Source organism: Pelecanus crispus, chromosome 1 (assembly GCF_030463565.1).
Source record: "Pelecanus crispus isolate bPelCri1 chromosome 1, bPelCri1.pri, whole genome shotgun sequence".
NCBI classification, from domain to species: Eukaryota; Metazoa; Chordata; class Aves; order Pelecaniformes; family Pelecanidae; genus Pelecanus; species Pelecanus crispus.
In genome coordinates, this window is record NC_134643.1 from 140,523,824 (window position 1) to 140,548,190 (window position 24,367).

At 42.5% G+C, this 24,367-nt stretch overlaps 1 protein-coding gene across 1 annotated transcript in view; it reads right to left on the reverse strand.

Moving 5' to 3' along the window:
• The window catches only part of REPS2 (RALBP1 associated Eps domain containing 2), a 97,894-nt gene that overhangs the window by 55,183 nt on the left and 18,344 nt on the right, over nt 1-24,367 (reverse strand). Inside the window, exons 2-4 of the mRNA XM_075725874.1 lie at nt 6,775-6,898; nt 4,435-4,583; nt 2,797-2,920 (exon numbers count right to left, since the gene is read on the reverse strand). Of these exons, the coding sequence (XP_075581989.1) occupies nt 2,797-2,920; nt 4,435-4,583; nt 6,775-6,898 (397 nt within the window). The remainder of the gene's footprint in view (nt 1-2,796; nt 2,921-4,434; nt 4,584-6,774; nt 6,899-24,367) is intronic.

The window sequence follows — 24,367 nt, forward strand, 5'->3', positions numbered from 1 at the left end:
GTATAAATGAAAGGGTAATCAGAAAGATTCCACTAGGCTAAAGGAAATAATTAAATACCACAAGGTCAAGAATCTAGCTTGTGAACCTAGTATCACCATATCAAAGTCCATTTTGTCTTCTGCAACAAAATTCCAGCCACATACTTGTCTTTCACGTTACATCACTCTTCCTCAGACATTACTGATAGAAACTGTCAGTTACATATTACTAGATAGCAGAAATCATTGTTCATCATGTTGAGGTATATATTTATATAGCCTGCTTTATATTTATACATTTTATATACTTATAGCCATACATAGCACAAGAATGCATTATAAATAAGAAATAATTCAACTGAGCTGAAAAAAAATACGCTCTGACAACGCTATCAAACAGTAAATCACTAAGTTTCCATATACTCTTCTTCCCCCTTCCCTAATTTCTGTTGAAAATCGAAATACATGACTCACCATCTCGCATTATTTGGAGTAAAGCTAGTAAAGAAAAGTAACAATTACTTCTTCTTTTGCTAAAATAAGTCACTTACGTTCCACTGCAGCAAATATAGTAAGCGATGACATAACAGCACATTTAAGAACAATGTTTTAAAAATAGGTCAAGTATGCAAACACAAAGGCAACTCACTCGCAAACCCTTACAGAGCTGAGAACTTCTGCTGCCAGCGGTGTATTTAAAACGTACCACCACAAAGACAGTTTGCATTAGACAGACAGAACTTAAAAGACTCTTGATGAAAAGTGAGACCAAGAAATCTTAAAAATTTTGAGTTCAGGAAGACCTTAAAAACTATACCCCTAACCCTCTCGCCTTCCTGAGTGGTCTTATCCTGTATTGGTATCTATTTTTATTCCTGTACAAGTAACTTCTAATTTCAGAGGAGGGAAAAAAAACCAAAACAAAACAGGGGAAGGAAGTTGGGAAACATACAGACGCCCTTGCAGAGGAGATTTAGGCACAAGGCCACACCGCTGTGTGTTTGCTACCAAGAAAAACTTCCAAAACAATCAAGAAAAGAAGAGTATATAGTGATGGTTGCAGCGCGAAGGGCTGCCCTTGACGACAGGCTGCCTGGTTCCAGGCTCAGACCCGCAGCGCAGAGCAGCCCACCCGGCTCAGCGCTGCACCACTAGCACCTCCTGCGCGTACAGGAACGCGGTGGCTTTCAGACCCACCCTTGCGGGGGCTCTTCAGAAAGCTGGAAGGGTCCGAAGGCCAGGAAGAAGCATTTGGCCACCGAGCCTGGCACTCGGTACAGCACGGGCCATAAAATCTTACCCACTTACTGCCGCTGGGGACGCATTCGGCTGAAGCATCCGCAGTGGGATTAAAATAGGAGAGATTCCCTTTCTGGAAAATAACCATAGTGTTCTACACCTCTAGGATTTTATCACCTCAAAAATTCAAGCAGTTGAATAATAAATGTTAGAAGAAGTTGACAGCTGGATTGGACACTGCTGCCTCGACTCACTTTGCACAGCCGCCGACTCCAGGAGAAATTTCACTGAAATTATGACTGCAACCAAATTCAGGAGGGGGGAAAAAAAAAAAAACAAACAAACCCCAGCACCCAAAATACGCCCCCAAAGCACTGACAGATCTGGGACAGAGTCCCAGAAAACAGCAGAGCGCGCAACACGTGACACGGTCGGCTGCTCCCGGCGGCCGCCTCCTGCCCGGCTCTTCACGGCGCGGGCTGTCGGGCACACGTCTTCTTCACTGGAGCGGAACACGCGTCGCACCAGAAGACGACCTCGCTAGTGTTGCTTATTTCAGAAGTCAACCACCACTGTTTTGATCCGTTATGCCAAGGGTGAGGCGGGTAAAAATCCCACCTCTAACAAACAGCAGTTTACCTAACCGGCAAACGAATGCCCGTGACTCAGTACTGGTATGATTTTCACGTGAAGGCCACTTGATAGCATTGAACACATTCTTATCATGGCTGTAGCGAGTCTCCAAATGTTGTAATAGCTCTGTGTTTTTCACTCATTTGTAAACGAGGACGACAGCTGGAGGACTAGCATGCTCTACTCCTCACTCGCTGCAGGCACACACTGAAAGCAGGAGGGATGATGGAGGGACAGGATACACCAGTGCCCGCTGTTGCCACCCCCCTGGTCACCAGGTGTTGCAATTCGGAGAGCACGGGCAATTTACTATTAACAAAGCTTGCAAAGCCTTAGTAAAACTGGCTTCTGCCCCCCTACCCTCTTACTAAAATCAGAATGTTTTGCCAGCTACTCTAACGGCAGTGAGATCAAGGACAGAGCATCTATGTAGTGCCTTATTTTTGTCTGTTGTGCCTAAGTTACATTGTGGGACTATGTTTATATTCATGTCCTATTGTTATTTCCATTACGAAACCAGAGAGATGATTATCCTTTCCTACAAAGGAAGGTTCACTGCCCATCTGAAAACTAACGTCGCAGCTACTGAAATCAGGGGTGGGCTTTTCTTCCCTTCTAATGAAACCACAAGCACCACGAACTCTGAAAATACTCACAAACACTGTGATATATTGCACATAGTCTTGTCTGAGATTAGGTATTAGCATTTATCTGTGAGCAGTGGCACATAAATCTAACTAATTTACCAGAAAGTGAACAGGATTGAACAATCAAAATAAAATCAGATGATTGAATCGTTTTCCAAAACACAGGTCTAATTAAATGTTAAAATCATTAGGCTGATTGTCAGTTGCATTTGAAATTTGAATGTTTCTGAGAAGAAAAAAAAAAAAAAAGAAAAAAAAAGAATTGATTACAATGTGAACATCCCAATTTTTATCCTACCTCCATGTTGCTGCTCCAGCCCACTTCTTGATTTACCATATCCATAACTTAAGGGTATTCTCTGGTAAGTAGATGGAGAAGCAGGAGGTGAGCAGATTGGAGACATCGGTGGAGACTTGGGTTCCTATTTCAAAAACACACCAACACAAAATGGAATTCTGAGATGACAGCAAAACAACAAAGTAATCCCGCAGGGCGATCCGAACGCATACAGCATTATGGACAAAGAAAAGGCAAACACTGTAGTTCCCCGAGGCCCTTTATTTCCAAGAAAAGGCTCCTTAAAAACCAAAAGTTGGTAAAGACAGAATTTGGTATTGAGCCTTCTAGGGGTAAAGCACGGCAATGCCATAGCAAAGCTTTACAATGAACAGCTTAAGGTATTTTACTTCCAAAAGATGCCTGAAGAAGTATATATAGAATGCTTAATGTGAATGGATATTTTTGAATTCACATACACATTTAGTTATGTTGACTGCATTATTTGTGGGAGAGCATTTTTCATACAAAACACTTACAAAAATTAAAATAAATCTCTGAATTGGTATTTTAAGCACTCTGTGGACTTGTAGGTGTGAGTGGGTATCTATCCTACAGAGTTCTCTTTACCTTGACTTACAGATTGTTTAAGAAGAGGATGTGATCCTGAAACAGTTTACTGTGTAAAAAGGAAAACAGCACACCACACAGATAATCTAGATGGAGCCTGGGCTTTGAGGGCAGCATTCTGCTTCAGTGTCAGTACACACAGGCAGACAGGTATACATGCTCTTCTTCCTCATCCTGTTATTCCACCCATATTATATCTTGTCATCAGCTCATTCCTGTTGGTTGACCTCAGGCTGGAAACGCCGTTACTCACGCCAACGCACCGTGTGATAAATGCCTGCGCACGTTGTGGGAAGATAAAGCACCTGCAACACAACCTGATACGGCACCAGGAGAGGTGGTGTCAGGCCTGGGGAAAATTATGAAAATCAAGGTTGCGCTGTGAAGCTGCTTGTATCTGAATAAGTGCTTTCAGCTCTCCTAAATACAGGTAATACAAATCTCCCTTAGACAGTTTTATTAAATTGGCAACTTGGAACAACAGAGGCTGGGATGATGTTTCACTGAGGACAAAAGAAAAGCAGATTTCTTCTGGACTACTCCTGGGGGAGATTAGAATGGAAGAAAACCTGGTGGCCTTATCCTACCCAGAAATAGTGGCTCAGGATGCAACACCTCTTCTCCAATTGAATATTTCTGTAGTGACTAAGGATCATACTGGCCATGAGAAATCACTTGGTTTCCCATTCTGTTTCACAGACAGATTTCTATTTGCTGCTCCCCCTGCTAGCCCTCTCCAAGAAACAGCAATGGACTAAGCAGGAGGACAAGACTGAAAGAATTTATACAGAGTATTACAGGGCTGACAGCTTTATACAAGCTTAGTAGAGAAATTCCCTTCAGGGATGCAACTGGGATGCATCAAAATCAGAGCACAGCCCCGACGGGGATTATTTACATGTCAGGAGTTCATCTCCTGTCTGGTACCGCAAAACTGAGTAAGCCCACGTGAGTGTAATCATTTACAGGGCTGGACCCAAAAGGAGGATGCATAACAACATATTGGCCTGAAGGAGACAAGCCTGTTACCTGTTTGTCACCTTCATCTGTTCTTTTGTACGAATTCTTTTCCAAAGTTGCATGTGGAACCTGAAATTTAACTCCATGGAGTTCTGCTGGAGTCCCATGACGTACTTCACTGTCATTTTTCAGCGCCATAAACCGTGGCAGAGGCAATTCTTCATTAAAAGAGAAAAATTCAATTGAGACAACAGAACAGTAAAAGTACTTTAAGAAGTATCATCTTGTAAAACCAATGAAAAGCTTATCTAGAAAAGAGTACTATTTAGATTTTTGTAATGTTTATAAGCGTGGCACCCCCATGATTATTTTATGTCTTAATAAAAATGCAAATGTTACAGAAAGCTACATTCACTAGCTTAATATATAATCTCTCCATGCAAAGAGAAAAAAATAAGCCTTGTGCACGTTATTAAGGCAGGCAGCAAACTCATTTCCTGCCTTGAAAACGTTGTCTGTAATGAAAAGAATAGTTTCCCACAGAAACTGTGGGACTGATGAATTAATCAGTCAGGATTGCAGTATCCTCAATGCTGCTATCATAAAAGGAACAAATTAAAAATGGTAGGGTTCAGAGATCACGCCAAGGCTTGGTGAGATGACTGCGTCAGAAGGTCCCATGTCACGTCTGCTCCGCAGAGCAGGAGAGTGACACTTTCTCACTCTTTGAGGCGATTCGTGATTATCTTGAAAAAAAGTCATTTATTTTTGTGCACAGTCCCCCTGGAAGATCAATACAATTAACAGAGCGCTCAAAACTGAGCAAAGCTGTGCATCACGGCTGTAATCATTTACACTTACAGCTACTACCTGGAAGAAAAAGAAATCAGTTGGAGTTTGGTGCATGTTACTCACCCCACTCTAAAGGCACTCATACATTTCAAGGAAAACGTAATTAGCACTGGAAGCGCTTCAGTAACAGTAAGCAAGCAGGATATCAATACAAGGACTGCAAGTACACTTCACTCAAATTTGTGGATTATTTGCAGATGTTGGACTTGTAAAACATACACAGTAAATCCCACTTAGTTCAGGTTCCTAATTTAGTTTGTTGGGTTTTGGTTTTTTTCAAATTAACATCCTTAAAAAGGACGGCAATGCAAGAGAAAGCGCACAAGCTGTCCGTAAGGAAAACTGACAGACAAATCCAGGCCACCCCACTTCACCCCTGGTTTACGCTCCCCTGCCAGCAAACCGATCCCCTCCGCTTGGGAGCTCCGCACCGCGGGAGCTCGGCTCACACGGATCTGCAGGCGCCCTGCGCTTGCCAGCCCAGCCTCCCCTCCCCGGGATGGGGCACACCCGGGAACCCCCTCCCTGAGCCTCGTAGCACAGGTGAATTTTACATTTCGTCGCCTTTAGCAGGGACAGCAGAGCGGAAACTGTGCTGGGAGCAGCGACCCATTGGGAGGCTATGGGTAGGTCCTGCCTTTCCTGCCTCCTCTCCGACCTTGCGGCTGGCTGCGTTGCTGCCTTCAGCGGGATGGGGGCAAGCACTCTTGCCCCGAGCGCAGCCTCACGGCACGGTTCGAACGCCCACCTGGGGTATGGGAGCTAAGGGTTCCAACCCGCTGAGGCTCCAGCCCAAGTGAAAAGCCACGTGTTTTGAAGCCCGAGCCCTGCTGAGGCAGAGCACGCATCACGGGGGCAGAGCATGCATCACCGAGGCAAGAACATCGAGTTCCTTCCATTTAGTTGCTACCAAGGTTTCGCAGCTAAAAGGGACCTGGCTTTCTCTCTTCATCGCTTGAGCTTGATAAGGCTCTTTTAAGAAGCATTTTTCTCCATCAAAAATGGTACATGTAATATTACTGTCGGTTCATTGGGAAGAATAAAGGTGTTTTAAATTACATTTAATACACGTTTTCATACCTACCGATAGGAAGCATTATGATTTTGTCACCGTTACTCATTTATTCCAGCAGGATTATTTGCTAAAACAGATGAGTGTCGCAATCTGCCCTGCACAGGGGGACCCCTGACCTGCCCATGCCCCCCACAACATGCCTCTGCCCAAAGCACCTAGCAGCTCCCACTCTGCACAGCTGTGAAGATCAGAGGCTGAAGGTGAGCCAGAAACACATCCCTGGCACCGATCAGCTGTCACTCGTGCCATTCCTTTGGTAACGCCTCTTCCAGAGGGGGACGTCATCTCAGCTTTGCCATACATGTAATTCACTGCAATTTTCTACCAGTCGCTTAGAGAATGTAACATTACCTTCTACTCCCTCTGCTCCTCAAAATACAAGTGTTTCATAGACGCATTAGAAGAAAAGTTTACCACCACAGAGAACATTAAAGAAAGTAAAAAACAAGTGCACAGCGCTGCAAGCAACATTTGCTACTTACCATTCTTAATGCTCTCAATCCGTACTGGGAACCCTGACTGCGCCGCCGCTATTAACTTCAAAGCAATATAAAATTGAGCAGGACCAAAATAACCCACACGCTTAGCTCCACAAACTTCTGTAATCTAAGAGAGAAGAGACGCGTTGTTTGTCAAATGCATTTCACTCTTCCAGGGATATAAACACCTCTATGTAAACAAAGAAAAAATTCTTTAAAAATGCAAAAAGCTTGCCGTATTTAAAGTTTTCTATTAAACGTATTTGTTTCAACTCAGGACATTGCTGTCTGATCACGCTCCCCTTAGTATATCAGAGGCCGGTAGTTATTTATTATCCCTTTCAAAAGCACTGCTAGTTAACATTGCTATCGTAAAACAATTCCCGGGTTTTCATACTACGTATGACTTTAATAGCAGGTAACATGATAAATTGTTAAGCACACTGTCCGGTAAAACATTTCCACCGCAGAGCTACGGTATCCACAGAAAGTTGCACTTAATATTATTAACCCTTACAACAACGGTTCAGACGGTTACTGTAACTGGAACATAAACGCAACACAAGAAATACCCCATTGCACCGCTTGAGCACAACGCTTTCCTTTGTGAAAAATTTACACGGTCTCAGCACTGAAGCTTAATTTCTGTATGTACTTCACTGTCTGCTTCAGTCAGCCACCTCTACGAAGCAAACAGCTCTATGTTCACATGCTCAGACAACAGCTAAACAACCAACAGCTATCAGCAGGTTTGAAGCACAGGCGCCAATTCTCCCATGCACGGAGCTCCCAGATGTTCACAAACAAACCTCGGGCGGGCGTTGAGGTTAGAATGAAACCCCATTTCCTCCAGATGTAAAGGGAAGCCCCAAATTGTCCTCCTGAAAATACCCCTAGGTTAGCAACGTCTCCTGGCTGGCGAGGTTCATCGCCTGCGTGCAGGACGACAGTAGAGCTGTGCCAGTTCTTCATGGGTAAGTGCCGCTCTCCAGAAACCCCGTCCACGGATCGCTCCCAAGCTACAATGGCATGACAGAAACTACTCCCATGTCATGTGTATAAGCAAACAGCACAAATGAATAGTCTGGTTTTTCTAATTTATTTTTATATGTATACATGTACACATACAGAGTGGCAAAATGGCAGGTGAAACAATTACTGAAAAAACAAATGCTTTGGCACGGTAATTCTTACTAATCAAAGAAAATTATCTTCAAGTGAACTCTTTCTTCTCTGGTTGCGGCTTCTGCTTTGACTGAATGAGCTCTGGCTTCCTTCTCTTCCTGTGAGTTTCGGAGATGCATGGCTTAATTCCTTCATCACAAGATGTATCAAGCAGCTTTCTTTTCTCTTACTGCTCGACAAAAAGGGAGATTGATTCTCTGTACGAGGACAGCTTCAATTAACCAGCGGCATTTGCCATTCCCTTTCCTCTACATAGCTTTTTTTCTGAAGTCACTCTAGCCTTTTTTTTTTTTTTTTTTTTTTTTAATCCCCCCACCCCGTCGCTGGCCTTACTACTTTTATTTTCTGGTGGGAACGCAGGGCACTTGGCACGTGCCCAAGACGGACGGTGCCGAAGCATGATTAAAAATGGGAACGTGCCGGGGAGGGAGGAACAGGTGGAGGGGAACTCCTTGGAGGAGAGCTGCGCTCCATCCGGGGCGCAGGAGGGAGCCGAGCACATCGCATCCGCATCCTCCCGGCTGGATGGCACTGCGCAGACCCCAGCGTTGCAGAGGGCTCCCCGCTGCCACACTTGAGCAAGGCTGCCCGCTGCGGGGTGCCGCCGCACCGGGGGTCCCCCGATAGCAGCCTAGCGGGGTCCCGTGGCGGGAGCTGACACGCAGGCAGATAGATGCCTGCTGTGCTGCGGGAGCAGGATGGCAGCTGCTGCGGTGCGAAAAACCAGCGTGCAAAAACCCCGGGTGTACAAGAAGGGACCACTGGCCATGCATAACCCAGAGGGATTTTTCTCCTCTTGGGCTGCTTTCCTGCCACGACATCCTATGCTTGCTGGCACGGAGCAAAGGGCATTACCGTGCTCTGCGTTTCCTCTCGCCGGCTGCTGAAGAGAGGAAACGTCAAGCAACTGGGGCTTTCACACAGGGATTTGTGATGCTATCACCTTCCTGAAAAGATACCGAGAGTTAATTTTCCATCTAATTTTCTATACTTTGAAATATTAAGGCTGCTGAATGGCGTAAATGCTCTGCTTGCTCCTGATGGAGAAACATGAACATTTTATTCTGATCAAGCAGACAAAATTCTTTATCAAGGGTACGCCGTCTCTTAAAAATACAGTATTGTTTCTCAAGCACACTTCTAACCAACCAACCTGAAACTCACTCTCTGTAATTTTGCTCTTCAGTGATAACAGAAAAAATATTTTATAGGCACGAGCTCCTCCATGTTATTTTTGCAACTAGATCCTGATTTCTTGTTAATGGCCCAGAGCAACAGATACAGGCTGACAGAGTAGTCAAATTTATTACACGATGAATTAATTGTAGGTATTTACACAGATTAATTGCAGGTAGAGGTATTTACTCCTTATCAGGTTCCCCATGCAGTCAGAGGAGAGGGACTTGGGTTCCCTTCCAGACAGCATTTCGTACCACCTACATCAGGACCCTGCTTCGAGCTGCTAGTGGGAGCAGCCCCTCTCTCCGGCAGCCACAGAGGTAGGTGGCAGATTAGCCTTTATCCAAAATTAATTCCTCAGAACATGCTGCCTGCTTAAATTTCCACAGCAGCTTAATCTGAATACCACATTATTTTTTTTGTTTCCTGGTTTTACCTTTTGCAGGGTCAGTGCACATAGCCTCTTGCTGGGCAGATTACATTTAGTGATAGGCAATACTGAAGTTAAGCTAGTTTGTGCGATATACTATTACGAGTTTCCAAGATCCATCTGAATTAAAGGCATTGTATAAGAATGTGATACAGTATTTTTTCAAGCTGAAACTAGACTCTCTCTCTAATAGAGCAGAGAGTACTTTGTAAATAAGATATATGAAAATATCCCCTGAAAGACAGGGGAAACATCGGTTCTGCTTTCATTCAAGTGACATTTAGAAACAAATTCTTTCTATCCTTTCCTGTTGTCAGTTTGGGTTGCACACTTTTCAGCAAGCTAGCAAGGGAAGAAGTGGTATTTTCTGTTTGTGCACTGCTAAACAGACACACATTTAAATCAAAAGAACTTGCATACCTTGATACTTCAAGGGATTTTAATACAGAACTATTGACAGTCAATTTTCATTGCTTTTTTTTTTTTTTTTTTTTTAATTCTTCAGCAGAAAACTCTAATCCTCCAGTGACAGCTGAATATTGAAGAAAAGTTTAATGAAGAACATGTTGGAAATAATTTTTCATGGTGGCAGGTTACAGATGTTGCTTGCCAAATCTAACCTCAGGATGATAAACAGAATTAGTCAAAAATTGATCTATTCAATGGTTTGCGAGGCAAGAACACGATGCTGAGTGGACTAAAACTGAGTTTAAATTTACTGCAAGGTATAACTGCTTATATGAAACAATTTCACAGGTCATTTGCCAATTAAGGAAACAAGTTCATTTCACACAACATGTGAAAACAACATTTCTTGGAGAAGGATGGAAAGCTGTAGTGCCTAATGTGCCTAATGTCGTGTTCGTTCTCAGTCAGTCCTGGAACAGCACCTCTCAGTTCAATGGGATTTCAGCAGGTAGCCTTAAAACACACGTCTACACAAATCGCACCACCTTCCCTATCAAGTAGCCATAAGAAGGGGAGAAAGAACAAGATCTAGATGCCTGCACACCCTTCTGACAGGCCCGAAGTTTTTCTGTGGTTGTATGAAAAAAAAAAAAAAAGTACATATGTTTACAGAGATCTCCAACTCATCAACATTAAAATTTAAAATGTAGCTACAAGCTGTTCGGAAGAGCGGCTGGTTTAAATTACCATTCTCCATGCAAACTTCTAATAGAAAAGCTTTACATCTTGAGGTGCTGGAACACAAAGCAGATTTTGGTATTTATTACCCACTCCCTGCTCTGTTCTATCAGCTGACAGTGAGTGTTATTTTTGTAATTGCTCCTTGAGGACATCCCATCGTGAAGCAGCTTTTCCCAGCACAATCTGACATTGTTCCAGCTCTCCCCAGTTCTCTCCAAACAAGTTTCCAGTGCAGTCTCCAAGAGCACTGACCTCTCAAACACCCTGGGCAGGTCTAATTTAGATTGCAAGAGCTAAACTTCAGGAACTGAACATGAGCCTAGAGCTGAAGTTTGTTTTCCCTAAGTAGAAAAAGAGGTAAAATCAGAGACAACTATTCTGTAATCCTATGGTCAGGCTGAGATGCTCATCCTGCAGCCTCAAGGGAAAGGTTTTCAGCTCTAAGGCAAAGGTAGAGCTGGGATTTTTGCTTTTTCATTTAGCCAGTAACGCTACTAGGGCATCCTCTGTATCTAGCTGGCACACAGTTTTTGTCTGTTCTGCCAGCCCATGGCTACCTGCCACGTAGATGGTCACTGCTTGTCATTTGTGGCCAAACCCAGCCCAAAGGTGCTCAAATCTCTGTGCGGACTGTGAGATTCTGCGAGGAACACGTGTAAACTGAATGCACATTCAACTCATTTGGAAAGAAAAAGAAAAGGAGCATCACTGGCTCCTACGTTAAAGGAAATTTTCTCACGGCACCTTCCATCTCAGCCCAACCCCAGAAAGCGCATTTTTTTTACTTGTCCTTGCTCAAGCTATAATGAGGTAGAAAGATCTTCCAGTTCATCAAGTGCCTCTGCGTTTTAAGGAACATGTGGAAAAGCTTCTGCCGTTAGCCGATGCACACCTTGCCCAGCGCTCTCCGGAGGACTACCAGCCCTGGCGCCACAGCTCAGACCTCAACCCCAGGCTCCCTTCTGGATCAACCACCCTCCTATAAGTGTTTCAAAGACAAATATTTGCAGCAGCGGCTTATCAACAGCTTATCTCAAAATTATGTCATGCATCTGACCCACTTTACCCCCCTTTTTTTTTTTTTCTTTTTAATTTGCGTTTACAGAGTCTTTGATCTGCTTGTTATAGACGAGTTTTGCTACATTCTTAAACAGGTATTTCTTTCTGAATGGATCATTGTTCAGATACCTGTAACACAACCTGGAGCCCGGGGCTATGTATCTATCCCTTCATTATTTAAAACAAAGTAAGAAAGACCGCATCCTGGATCCAGGAGGATTACTGCCTGGGAAGGCAACAGGAAGAGGAATATGCTGGAGCAGTTACATGCCCAGCTGTACAGAGGAAGAGGCTCTGCTATGGATTAGGTTCTTCAGCTCTGCTCCTTCACGTCAGTGGTATTTCTGTAACTATTTTATTCTGTCTTGTCTTTCCAAACCAGATGTTTTCTCTATTTTAGACTGTTTTTGTAAACATCACCTGAAATGCTTACTAAAATCCAGCTATTCTGAGCAAGCACGGTTCCAACACCCAAAACAAAAGTAATTAAAAATGGCTTAGTTTATGGTACACAAGACAACACAAACATAGTCTATTTTTCAAGACCTAACTACAAAACATTCTCACTGCTTAAGCTCTGCACGATCGTCGCTTTACATCAAAGAACACCATAATTTTAAATTGCAAGGTAAGCTACTGATAAACTGCCAAAGCTTAGCAACTTCAGTTAACACAGTGGTAAAAGCAGCAGAGAGCAACCACATCTGCCGATAGCACTGCCAGGGTTTCACCAAATTCCCTCCTCCTGGCACGACCCAGAACCATTCACACCTGCATGCGCCGGTGGTCCACGTGCCATCGCACCCTTGCACATCTAAGGGGAAAGCGCTTCACTTCAGGAACAGGGAAACGCTTTTCCAACAGCTCCAAGCAGAACATTTTGCGCCAACGCCGAGAACTACAAGGCTTATGATTCAGTGCGCACGCGCAGCCGCGGATAGAATCGCATGAAACAAACGCTGAAACCATTTTCAAACACCTCTAAGTCTCACGTTGAAAGCCTAACGGGAGAAGTATTTTATATACTAGAAAAAGTCAATTCCTGAGCAGAGGTTATTTAAAAAAACCCAACCAAAACCCCACAAACACAACTGTTTTCAATCGGTAAAGATTCTCGTGAGCAGGCAGGGCAGGAGCAGGGAAGTCACACGTGGCCAGCGCAAGGGTCGGCGAGTCTCTTGTACCCAACAAGAGTCAGCTGCAGATGCCTACAGAAACTCAAGCATGCGAATCACGCAGTACTTCTCTTCAAGGAGGAAGACTAGCAATGCCAGCATACCGCAAGTTACGAAAAATATTGATCTGAATTGTGCAGCTACCAGGACGTATGAGTCAGCGTTGTTAATCAAAAGATTTCAATTATTAAGGAGTGTTGGCTAGAAAAGCTCTGCCAGGGCATAAAGGCTGCTGATGCACGCTAGTACTTACAAGCTTTGAAGTATACCTCAAAGAAAGCCCATCTCCTATGCTCAACCTTTTGCCTTTAATATACAAACGCTAATGAATCTTTTATCTGCATCTGACACGGAAAAGGTGGACGCGTTCATCTAACATCAATCTTATTGGGAGGTTTAAGAATCACCATTCCTGAGAAATATCTGGAAGTCTCCACACCAAGTAAATTATTTTCACAACAGCAGTGCCTACAGAATTAGGTCAGAGGTTGTTATGTACATTTGCTGATACTTCATTCTGTCTTTCCTTTGATAGAAAAACCTAGCGTCATCTTCACTAAACACATGCCTTTAGGAGTGTGTAAAGTCCTGCAGGGGTGAAGAGATGAAGCAAACCCTTTTCAAAACCTCCTTGCCTTTTTCTTCTTATTATTTGGAAAATGAATGCTCAGAGAACAGCATTCATCCACCTAAAATTGTTCCAGTTGTGTTTCATATTCACTAGTTTGTATCAAATTCATATAAAAAACTATCCAGGTCAATAAATACAGCTTGTCCCAATAAATTTGTATAGGATTATGAGTGAAATTTTAATAAAGCTTATGACACTTGGAACACAAAAATAAAAAGCCTGAAAACAGGTTACTCCAGATTTAATAACTCAGCAGAACAAGCAGTACGGATTTTTAGAAAAGTATGAGTCTATTCACCAAACTGCTTCACATTCTTCGTAGGTAATCAGTTCCTCAGCATCTGGATATGGAAACACAGATATTCAGCAGGTCACTCTCTGAAATGCTGCACACACAGCCTTGCCAAAATCACTACTAACACCTGAAATCCCATGGAAATCTGCAGAGTACACCAGAGTGGGTTATGGATGTTTTATCTGCTTTTCAAACCTTACTGTAGAAGCAAGGGAGTAAGCATAATGTCCCAAGTAAAATGGCAAGTACAGAGCTGTCACACTGCCCCATCCAAACAAGTAGATTGCAAGAAGCTTCCACACGGCTTATCCAAATTTCTTCTGATGCAAGTCCCTGCCAAGAGCATTTCATTCTCTTGGACACGAGTTTCATAAAGCCCATCCTACAGATGGTTAATACCATACATTTTATACATTGTAAATATGCTTCTTTAAAGGCACTAGTCATTCCAAGGATTTCTGTTCATTTTCCTGCTCACCTCTTCTCTTCCAAGAACTTATCTGGGGACATAACACAGAGAAGGTCCAGGATGTGGGAGAAGAGAACCCAGACCCTCCAACTCCTGCCCGCTCAGCGGAGGCATAATCCTGAACCCCCTTACCACAAGCAACTGACATTGCAAGAGGAGCCTGATGAAGGCAGGATGTAACTATCCACGCTGGAATTTGGCCAGGACTGGCACTGAGCCAACCGACATACCCATCCATTCCTAAAACTCTCATTTTCTGTAGGCTGAACTGGACATGGTATCTAAACCTTACTACTAGTGAGAGTGAACGGAGAGTTCCTCTTTAGCTCAAGTGGAAACGCCACATCTTGCACCAGAGCTGCACCAGCATCCTTTGGGAATGAAAATACCGGATGATCACTGGAATGTTAAGGAACAACACTGTTTTTAACAAGGGCAGATTTTACGGAAAGGTAGTATATCCTCGTGTTTTTATCATTTTAGACCACTTCAGCAACCAAGTTGTTAGGTATTTCGAGGAACACGTTACACAAGCAGCACTTCCATGAGCATATTTTTATCTTGAGAGTACATTTTCACTGACTTAAAATAAGACACTCATTTATAAGCTTGAATTCATTATTCAGAATGACATTTATTATGAACTCCAATGTATTGCAATACACTTATTTTTAAAATCCATTCAAAAAACTCTATGTCTATACAAAACTAAAATTAAATGTAACTTGAAGCTCAGTCCTAACAATGAAACCTTAATAGGAAAGGCTTCCTCGATCTGTCCAAACATTTTTTACACAGGAAAAATGGTCCCTCCATTGCTGCAGTTCAGCTATGGATTAAAACACTAGTCTGAGTTTAAAAAAAAAAAAAATTGAAAACCTTGAAATTTGATAACGGAGCATGAAGCCGTTGATAAATGCAAGACTCCTCAAGCCTGTTTACAACCATTTGACTGAATCTAATTGCAGTTGGTTATTCACACAGACAATCCTTACCCTACCTTTTGTCAAATTTCAGTCTCTTAACAACGCCCCACAGGCTGAGATGTCGATGATTTTTCCAGAAAAAAACAAGCCCCACTGGTTTGGGTTGAAGTAATTTTCTTTGCTTATGTCAAAATTCAGTTTGAGTATTACTCATACAATATACATGTGTATTACAGAAAAGTCCACTTCTTTTTTTACATCATGATGTCTTGTTAGGCAGGATTTACCTTACTCTCTGAAGAAGCTAACACCAATTCTTTTTTGTGACTTACTCTTCAATAAATGTGCTAACTTATGAAGCCCAGCAATACAAGTCCATTTTGTTCTCATGTTAAAATATCATCATAGAAAGCTTTGGTATAAGCAACAGTTTGTGAAAACCCCTCCCTATGGCCCACAAAAGGGCTCACAATCTCACCTAAGACACAAAAAGTAACTTGAAACAGCTGAAAAAGTGACAAGTTTTGAGCTTAGCAGTAAGGAGATAACATCTCCTGTGGACACTCCACAACATCTTATGAATAGGCAATCAAAATACCTTCTCAAGTTTGGGGACTCTTTTAGCACCTAAGGAAAAACAACGGAAACGCTTGCTAGATAAATCGTGAAGTCAAACTACAATGAGGAAAATGGGCAGAAGGGCCACTCCACAATCTCCTTTGTGAATGTATAAAAATTAACTGCTATCAGAAATCTCTTTTGATACTTCCACTGACACGCTCAAGCCAAGGCTACCCAAAATAGGGACCTTTTCAGTTAAATCTTTCTTTCCTTTCTCATTCAATGGCAATGTTGAAAGACTTCATTCTGCCCGAGCACACCACGTCACGACAGGCAAATCCCAGGAAACAAAGCTATTTTAACTTGCCATCACCATTGAGAGGTTTCTGGGACTGCCTACAGATGGTACCGCAGGACGCTTCTGCTGCCGCTACAACAGCTGCCTTATTATTTCCACATTTCTTTGCAACTACAACAAGGAAATACTTCAGGAGTTTCATTCTCAGATGCTATGCCAGGATAACTTTATGATCTGTTCCATTTGTAGGCGTTTTCACAGCTGAAAGCATACCAAGAGCAACCGACAGCAAACCTCATGACAATTACTGTTATCTTTACATATCCATGCAAAAACATTTCTCTACTTATTTTGGAAGGCTAACAACCTTTTCTTCTCAGTGAGTGCGCTTCTACTTGTTGATGGGACGCAACCCCTCCAACCACCATCGCAGTCCTGATGTGTCCGGTCACAGGTCTCAGCCAAATTAGATGTAAATAAATTCTCCATCTCGGATCATAATCAAACAAGGCACCTCGCTCACTTCCCCTCTGCACAGGGACAGGAGATTTGGATGCTGAGCCCCACGGGCCATGGTTTAACTCGCAGTACAGCTGTGGGATCGAATGGGTTGTAGATGACAAGAGACCAAACACAGAGGATACCTAAAGTTGACTAGAAAGATTACAGAAAAACATCTAACGTTTACATTTTTTCATTTCAGTGATGGCTCAAATCATTACGGTACAAGGCCTGGGAGGAAATTCAGAATATTTTGGCTTAAGATTCTGCATAAACATGAATTTCTGCTGTTTGAGGTCTGGTACACAGGAATTTACTGCAACTAACGAGGTAGTCTGGGAAACTAAAAAGCTGTAGGCAGGGATGGCTCAGATGCAATCATTCCGGCCACTGGGAAAGGCAATAATAAAAAATACTCTTGGCCACTGTCAGTATTTTACCTCATTTTGGCAAAGCTCTTGTGGCCACAAGCAGCAAGCAGCACCGCTGCCTGCAAGCGCGTTGAGCTATCCTTCAGGTTTCTTCCCACAAACTCTTACAAAATGCTTGTCCAAAGCTCAAGAGATGCCCACTGCTCCTTCCCGCTCAGCCAGCGCTGAAGCTTGTCCGCAATGTCCTCGGCAGCTCGGGGGACAACGGGCAGGGCAGCACCTGAAAGCGCCTGCCCGGTCGCAGGCCTTCCGCCTCCACAGGCTCATGCACCCAGGCGCGGGTTTTCGGAGAAGTCTGAAAAGCTCGTCACTTGGAGACACACAGACAAAGGGCGTGACAAAGAGTTAAAGCAAACATTGCTCAGCTTTGGTCTAAAATAGTATGTGTTTAATTGATTCAGCTTTCCCATGACTTTTGGGAGAAGCCCTTTAGTGCAGGAGAGATAACCGCCTCCAACAATTAGTGAAAGAAGTATCATAGAATCATAGAATTGTTTAGGTTGGAAAAGACCTTTAAGATCATCCAGTCCAACCATTAACCTAAGACTACCAAGTCTACTCTAAGCCAATCAAGGGCAGACTAGACTAAACCATATCCCGAAGTGCCACATCTACCCGTTTTTTGAACACTTCCAGGGATGGTGACTCTACCACCTCTCTGGGCAGCCTGTTCCAATTCTTGACCACCCTTTCCGTAATGAAATTTTTCCTAATTTCCAACCTAAAGTTGAACAGTCTTAAAGTAAGAACAGTCTTTAAAAATAAGCAGAGGTGGCGACCCTAAACTGAGCTGAAATTTGAATTTTCTGCAGCTGCGCCCAGCTGTGGATAAGTTACATTACTGCCATTAAGTTCCGGCTACCCACGGGATCTGCAGGCTGCCCTGCCAAAAACCCGCTTGGCATTGCCACGGCTGATTCCCAGGGAAGGCGGGCAGCCAGGGGCCAGGGCAGAGGGACAGGCACGCTCCCGGAGCACCTCCCCGTGCCTCTGGCACAGGGCATCCCCAGGGCATGCACCTGGGAAACGTTCCCGGACCCCACCAAAATACAGTGACCCAAACCCAACCGGTGACTGATACATGGCAGAGCTGGCCAAAAAAGTAGAGCAGCACAGTTATTAGCTGCAGGTTTCTGGATTTCACTGCAGAAAGCCTGGCACATGGATCAAAGCAGGATGGCCTCTCCCATACAAGACTCTGTTCACAGCAAGATTTTTCTACAAAACAAAACTCAAGTTAATCTCTCTGGATCTATTTGTTTTCAGTGGGCCTTGGTTCCGGTAAAGAAAAATACGAATAAAGCTTTTCTTATACCTTGACGTCTAACATATATTTTATATCATTCACCTTTTATCACCAGATTTTTGAACCCTGGCCAGTGCAACACAGATGAGTGCTTAAACATTCAGTTCACCAACACCTTTATGATTGTTTCCACTAGCCTTTCCTCCCTAATCTTTAATTGCTTAAAACAACTGTAAGACCCAAATATCATGATATGCAAAAATAAATAATACACCACTTAAGAATCACAGGTCTCTTGCAAAATCTCCCATAGCACTACACAGAGATTCTTATCCAACATTAACTTCTAGCAACATGGGTTTAAAGATTCAGCAAACTATTTAGTAAAACTACTCTCACTTTTTTTTTTTTATACCCAAATCAGATTTATAAAATCAGATTCTGTACATTAAAAAAAGGAGACCAAAAGTCAATGGAGTGCTTTAAATTATGTCTTTTCCAAAGTCCCAGAGGGAGCAATTGATGAAGCTTGTCTTCCAAGTCTTGGTAGCAGCATGGAGATTTGCGCAATTTAAAATTAATTGACATATTAGGAGCGTTGCACTCAATTGAAATGGGCATAATTCCCTGACAGAGAGGTAAGTCTGGAGTGAAATTCTGTAAAAGGATTTTCTCACCACCAGATCTGTGGCAATTTGTGCAGAACAGCTGAGGTTGGTTCACCCTGGAAAGACAAAAGCCACTAATGGCGCAGCCTATTTCTCATCTATTACAGATGCCGCGTGATCCATCACACATCACTGCCGCAGCGATTTCGGCTCAACCTCTCTCTCCTGTCCTTAGATAAAGATAACGATAGCATAATTTGCGCTTGCGAGAGACTGTCAAAAAGTGCTTTGGACTTCTAAGACTTCAATCAGATACTGCAAGTATCTTTTGTAACAGCCTTTTCTCCACACAGGTTATCTGCTGCACCGCACCAGGGAACGGCACAGGCTTGCACAGCTGAGGGGAGCAACCCAATGGCTGAGATTTGCAGTAGGTATGCAAATCCCCATTTAATTTCTAAGTCCTTGGCACAACTTTTAACAAACATTTATGGCTCAAAATAGCAGATTAATAAGGAAGAACTGGGCAGAGAAAAGACTGCCAATTTATTGGGACTCTAAAGGGATGGGTAAAATGGAGAGTGATCCGTGGCTGGCATTGCATGCTGCTTTCAGATCTCCAAAGGCACTAATGATCACTGCAGGAGACATATTATTATCTGCAAAGCAAGAAGGAAAAGTCCAATAAAATCTTAGCGATTTTCTTCTAGTAGTGGAAACCCCCCACACACCAGTTTTAAGAAAGTTCTACACAAAATACTACAACTGTTTCAAAAATAATTCCTATGTCTGTGCTTCCTCCTCCTACACATTCACAAGGAACATCAGCCATTTTTGCACTAAGCAAATGAAAGATGCTATCCCTGCCTTTCATTTCCACAGGCCCATTTTATAAGGATATGAGCATAGCTAATTGATCCAGGTCTTATTTCACACAAGGTGCATGAGCTGGCGTTTATCTTTAAGCCTGCAAGAAATCCTCCTGCAATCAAACGGGACAATTCACAAACCGAGCATCACCCATGTTCGGATAATATCCGAAAACAAGGCTATAAATCTGCATTCGCCTTAGGAGGACAGCTCCGCTCTTCTCTTCACAAAGCCTGTTGTGCTGCATACTCAGTATTTACAATCTGCTCTAGTAATGGCTATATTAAGCAATTATTTTGCATTGGTCCATCATTCAAGGAGAAGGACCTCAGCAGAGATCCACTGGGAAAGAGTGGGATGCAGTGGGAAAGAGCAGCCGTGTACCAGTTGTACCCATGGCTGCCACCAAAATGCCTTCCCCAGCTCTCAGCACCCCGGTGCGTGTAGGAGGAGCTCAAAACGTATTTGAAATGCTAAATTATTCAGAATTTGTCATTTCTCTGGTCTTAATGCAACAATTAACAACGTGCTTATTTTAATATACCTCCATTATCAGGAGAAAACATCACAGCAGGCAAGGTATTTAAAAATATCAGCTGCGAGGCTTTTATGACTCTTTCACAGGACTTTCTGGAGTTAATCTAGAAAAAGAGAGACATCTGTACACATTACTACATATTAGAATAAAAAGGATTTGTAAAAGCTTGTCACATGCAGCTTTTCTAACTATCTGTTCATTTTTAGCATTACTTTGCTTCAGTATTGAAAATTAAGCCTATGCACCAGGACAGTGAATGAACTATTTAGCAATCATTTCTCCTTTCAATTGCTTTATTTTCTTTCTTGTTCTTTAACACTGGTAAGTTTTATATTTAGGCAGAAGTCTTTAGGCGAATTATTGCTTAAAGTAAATGAAAGCTGGATACCAAAAACCGAGCTTGTGTTGCGTGCCAATTCATGTCTCAAAGGCAGCAGCCTCTATTCCTTCTCTTAACCCTCTGCCTTATACTTTGCACGATTTCTGCACTAAATGAAACAGGCATCCTGCGGAGCAAATAGTTTATCGTGCAATTAAACCCTACAACACGTTCACAAAAGGGGCCAAAGTGCAGCAGCTTTTAAAAGAGCAAAACCACGGAAGACTTGTAATAAATTTGTATTTTAGTAAGCACGTACCCTTTGTATGAGTGAGCTAGAAATTCTTCTCTTCTGTAAGAGCTGTACAATTCAAAAGATTTCTCTCTCCGAGATTCACATTAAACAGCCCCATGCGAATTCACTAGGAAAGCTTACGGGCTGAAAACCCCCAAGTTTCTTAACTGCTTTGTTAGTTTGGAGCCTAACCGAGAACAAGCAGAAGCATTAGTACTTAACAAATATATACTCTTTCCCCTATTTTCCTTGCCTAAACCGTTTAAACTCCTGAGAGCGCAGGAACCGCTTAAGCTTTTAATTCCCTCAGTGTTTTTGCGCAGGAATCTGTTGGCTTAGTAGACTTACAACAACCACTTTGTTAAGCATGAGAAGCAAGATAACAAGGGAAGTCCTATTCCTGACGCTGCCCTTCACTCCGGTCCTACCTAACAAATACTGCTCGACCTCCCTGCTGCTGCCCGGCAAGAGCGTTGCCGCAGAACGTGCCAACAACTTGGGGTGCCTCAAGTTTTATTTCATAGCGGGACGTTAACTTTCAGATGTTCTTATTATTGACAGCTTACAGAAAGCAAGCTGAAATGTAACAGCAAAATATTCAAATAAAACAGGAAAAAAAAACATTATTGCTACATTTCTTCACTTGAAATCTTTAAACTGTGGCTTAGTTTTATTTTGCTGTTGAAACTAGGTCTTCAGTCAAAAAAGCAGGAGTGTTTTTTTCCACATGTGTGACTACTTAAAATAAATTTAGGTTGCATTTCACTGGTTTTGGGGGTAGGTTGAAGGGAGGAAAGAGGGGAAGAAGAGCTCAGGTGAGATACTGCTTCCCCCCCCCGCCTTACAAGCTGCTGGGGCTTGCATAGGGGTAGGGAGAAATGCCAGTTTTACATCTGCACTCCTGGATGACCCATCCACCAAGTAACTAAAAAAGTACCTCCATCGTGACCTGCTTCTCACCACAACTTCTTAGCCACACTAACTTTCTAAGAAAATCATTCTATAATACATGAAGAAAGCATTTTCAGCCTCTAGAAACAACTGTTTTGAGCAGAAAGCTCAACACTTGAATCCACAAGCACTTTTTTCTTCTGGAACCAAACCAGTATATACCTATTTTGTAACAATTTCTATCTGAAAGACTCTCAGATTTTATAGAAGATGCTACGTCAAGGTAAAATTATTTTTAAAATAATCTATGCCACTCTGTTAGTTCTGAATTAAAACAACTTGCCTGCTCTAACCAGTAACAAGAAAATTAAATACAACACTGTGCATTATACAATAAAAAAATTTCAAGATCCTAATTCCCTGGAAAGTTGCTGGTCAGTACAAATTATTAAAATATTGGGGGGGATGGGGAGAAGTCTTTTCTCAACAGGTATGGCAGGTACAAGAAAGAATAAACTGACTATAATTTCAAAACCATGGTTGGGATTGATATCACAAATAATTCCTAATCTCTGCACTGTACGTACCTTACTAACACAAAAAGAGGTATTTACTACTGACAGATAAAATACAGCTTTGAAGAACTCTGTGCCTGGGGATCCAGACATTCTTGAGGTACACACAAAACCTGGATGATGGTAATTCTACCAAATGAAGACAACTCTGCTACCTTTTTCTCCTGAATAAGCAGTGAGAAATATATGCATCTATAGTTACTTCTATCTTCCTAAGCAAACAGTCATGGAAAAATTGTGGCAACTGCACATATTCCATTAAACAGCAAAAGCATGCAAAATACCACCAAAAAAATATGAACAGTTTGGAACAACAATAAAAAAAATTATTTTTTAGAAAAATAACTGTGATTTCTTGGAACAGCCATGTCTTTTTAGAAACCTATTGGTTTACCTGTCCATTTCATTCTTCCAGATTCAGAAATATAGGAAAAAATTGTTCACAATGAACAAGTCATGTAAAAATGATCCAATTAAACTACAGTTTATAATGGAATATCTTTGTATTCTATACTTTTCTTTTAAATGTCACAAAATTTGGGCACCATACCCTGGGCTCTCATTGTTTTTAAATCCCTCAGAATTGCTTTCATAATAATAATTCTCACAACACTGAAAATCTTTGACTCCATACTTCAATGTGAAAAGGAATTAATTCTAACTGACAGAATACAAAACCTTTTGTCCTTTTAAATAAGAAATTTTAAGAAGGTACAGAATTGTACTTACTGCACATCAAGAGTACAAATTTAATTCCTATTGCATAAGGATACCAGGTTTTTTTTTTTCCAGCTTGCTAAAAAAGCTGGAGGCATTTCCACGGAGTATTAACTTTAAAATCTTGACACTCCTCACAGGAAATTGATTTTCTACAAAAACTTTGGAAAGGATTCGACTTGGATTCCTGTGCAAGATGTTTACAGTCCGTTTAGGTCCAAACCTACAACACAACCCACAGATGAGAGCACAGCGTATAAAAAACCAACACATTGAACAAGTTGGCATCCAAATGCAACTTTAAAAATAAAAGTCCCAGACGAGCAGAATGAAAGGTAACAAAACAATTTAAGAGTTTAACTTTTTTTCTAAGTAACCTTATTAAGTATTCTGTAATAAAATTGTTTTCATGGTAATTGCTGATCTTCTATAAGTCTTGACGGACATGTAAAATGGCAACCATCCAACTTATCTTGCGCCCATAAGCTTCGTACACGGCTTGTTTTTCAAGGAATGAGTAAGACACATTTCCTACTCAACAAGACACTTACTGTGAATTCATTCCCTCAGAGAGGTTTTTGGGTTGGGTTTGGGGTTTTTTGTTGGTTTTTGGGGTTTTGGGTTGGGTTTGTTTTTTTTTTTAAACAGAGAGGTGCCAGCATTTCAAACGAGGGCCCTTTGAAAACTGGCCTCGGATAACAGGCCTTCTTTTCTGGTCCACAACCAAGGTTGGTTTCAGTGGCGAAGAGCATACGTGACCACAAGAGGAAGCCACTAGAAGTAGGAACTATGTTTTTAAACTAGAATTTAAAGGAAAGAAAAAAAAAAAAAACCTCAAACACTAAACAAGCACACCATGCAATACAATCCATTTCAATGCATCTGTAGACACTGTAACTTCACGATTCTATGATTCTGTGATTCAAGCCTGCCTTGGTGGAAACTAAGGTGTTTTTATGAACATCAAAATCTTCATGAACTCTTTACAGATTAGCCCGTTGGGGCGAGGAGATGGTCTCAGGGCAGGCAATGACCCCGGACACAATTCACTGACGGACGGTAAAGATCCCGCAGTCGGTAGGTGCGTTTTGGCTGCCCTGGGGGTTGCGGTCAGCGGTGCCGTCGGGGCACACAGCAGACCCGTGACCAGGTGGCACAGCCCCGTCCGTAGGGAGGACCTCGCCCGGCACCGTAGCTCCTCAGGGGCCTTTGAAAACGTCCCGGCGTGCCTCCGGTGCGCGGGGGTCC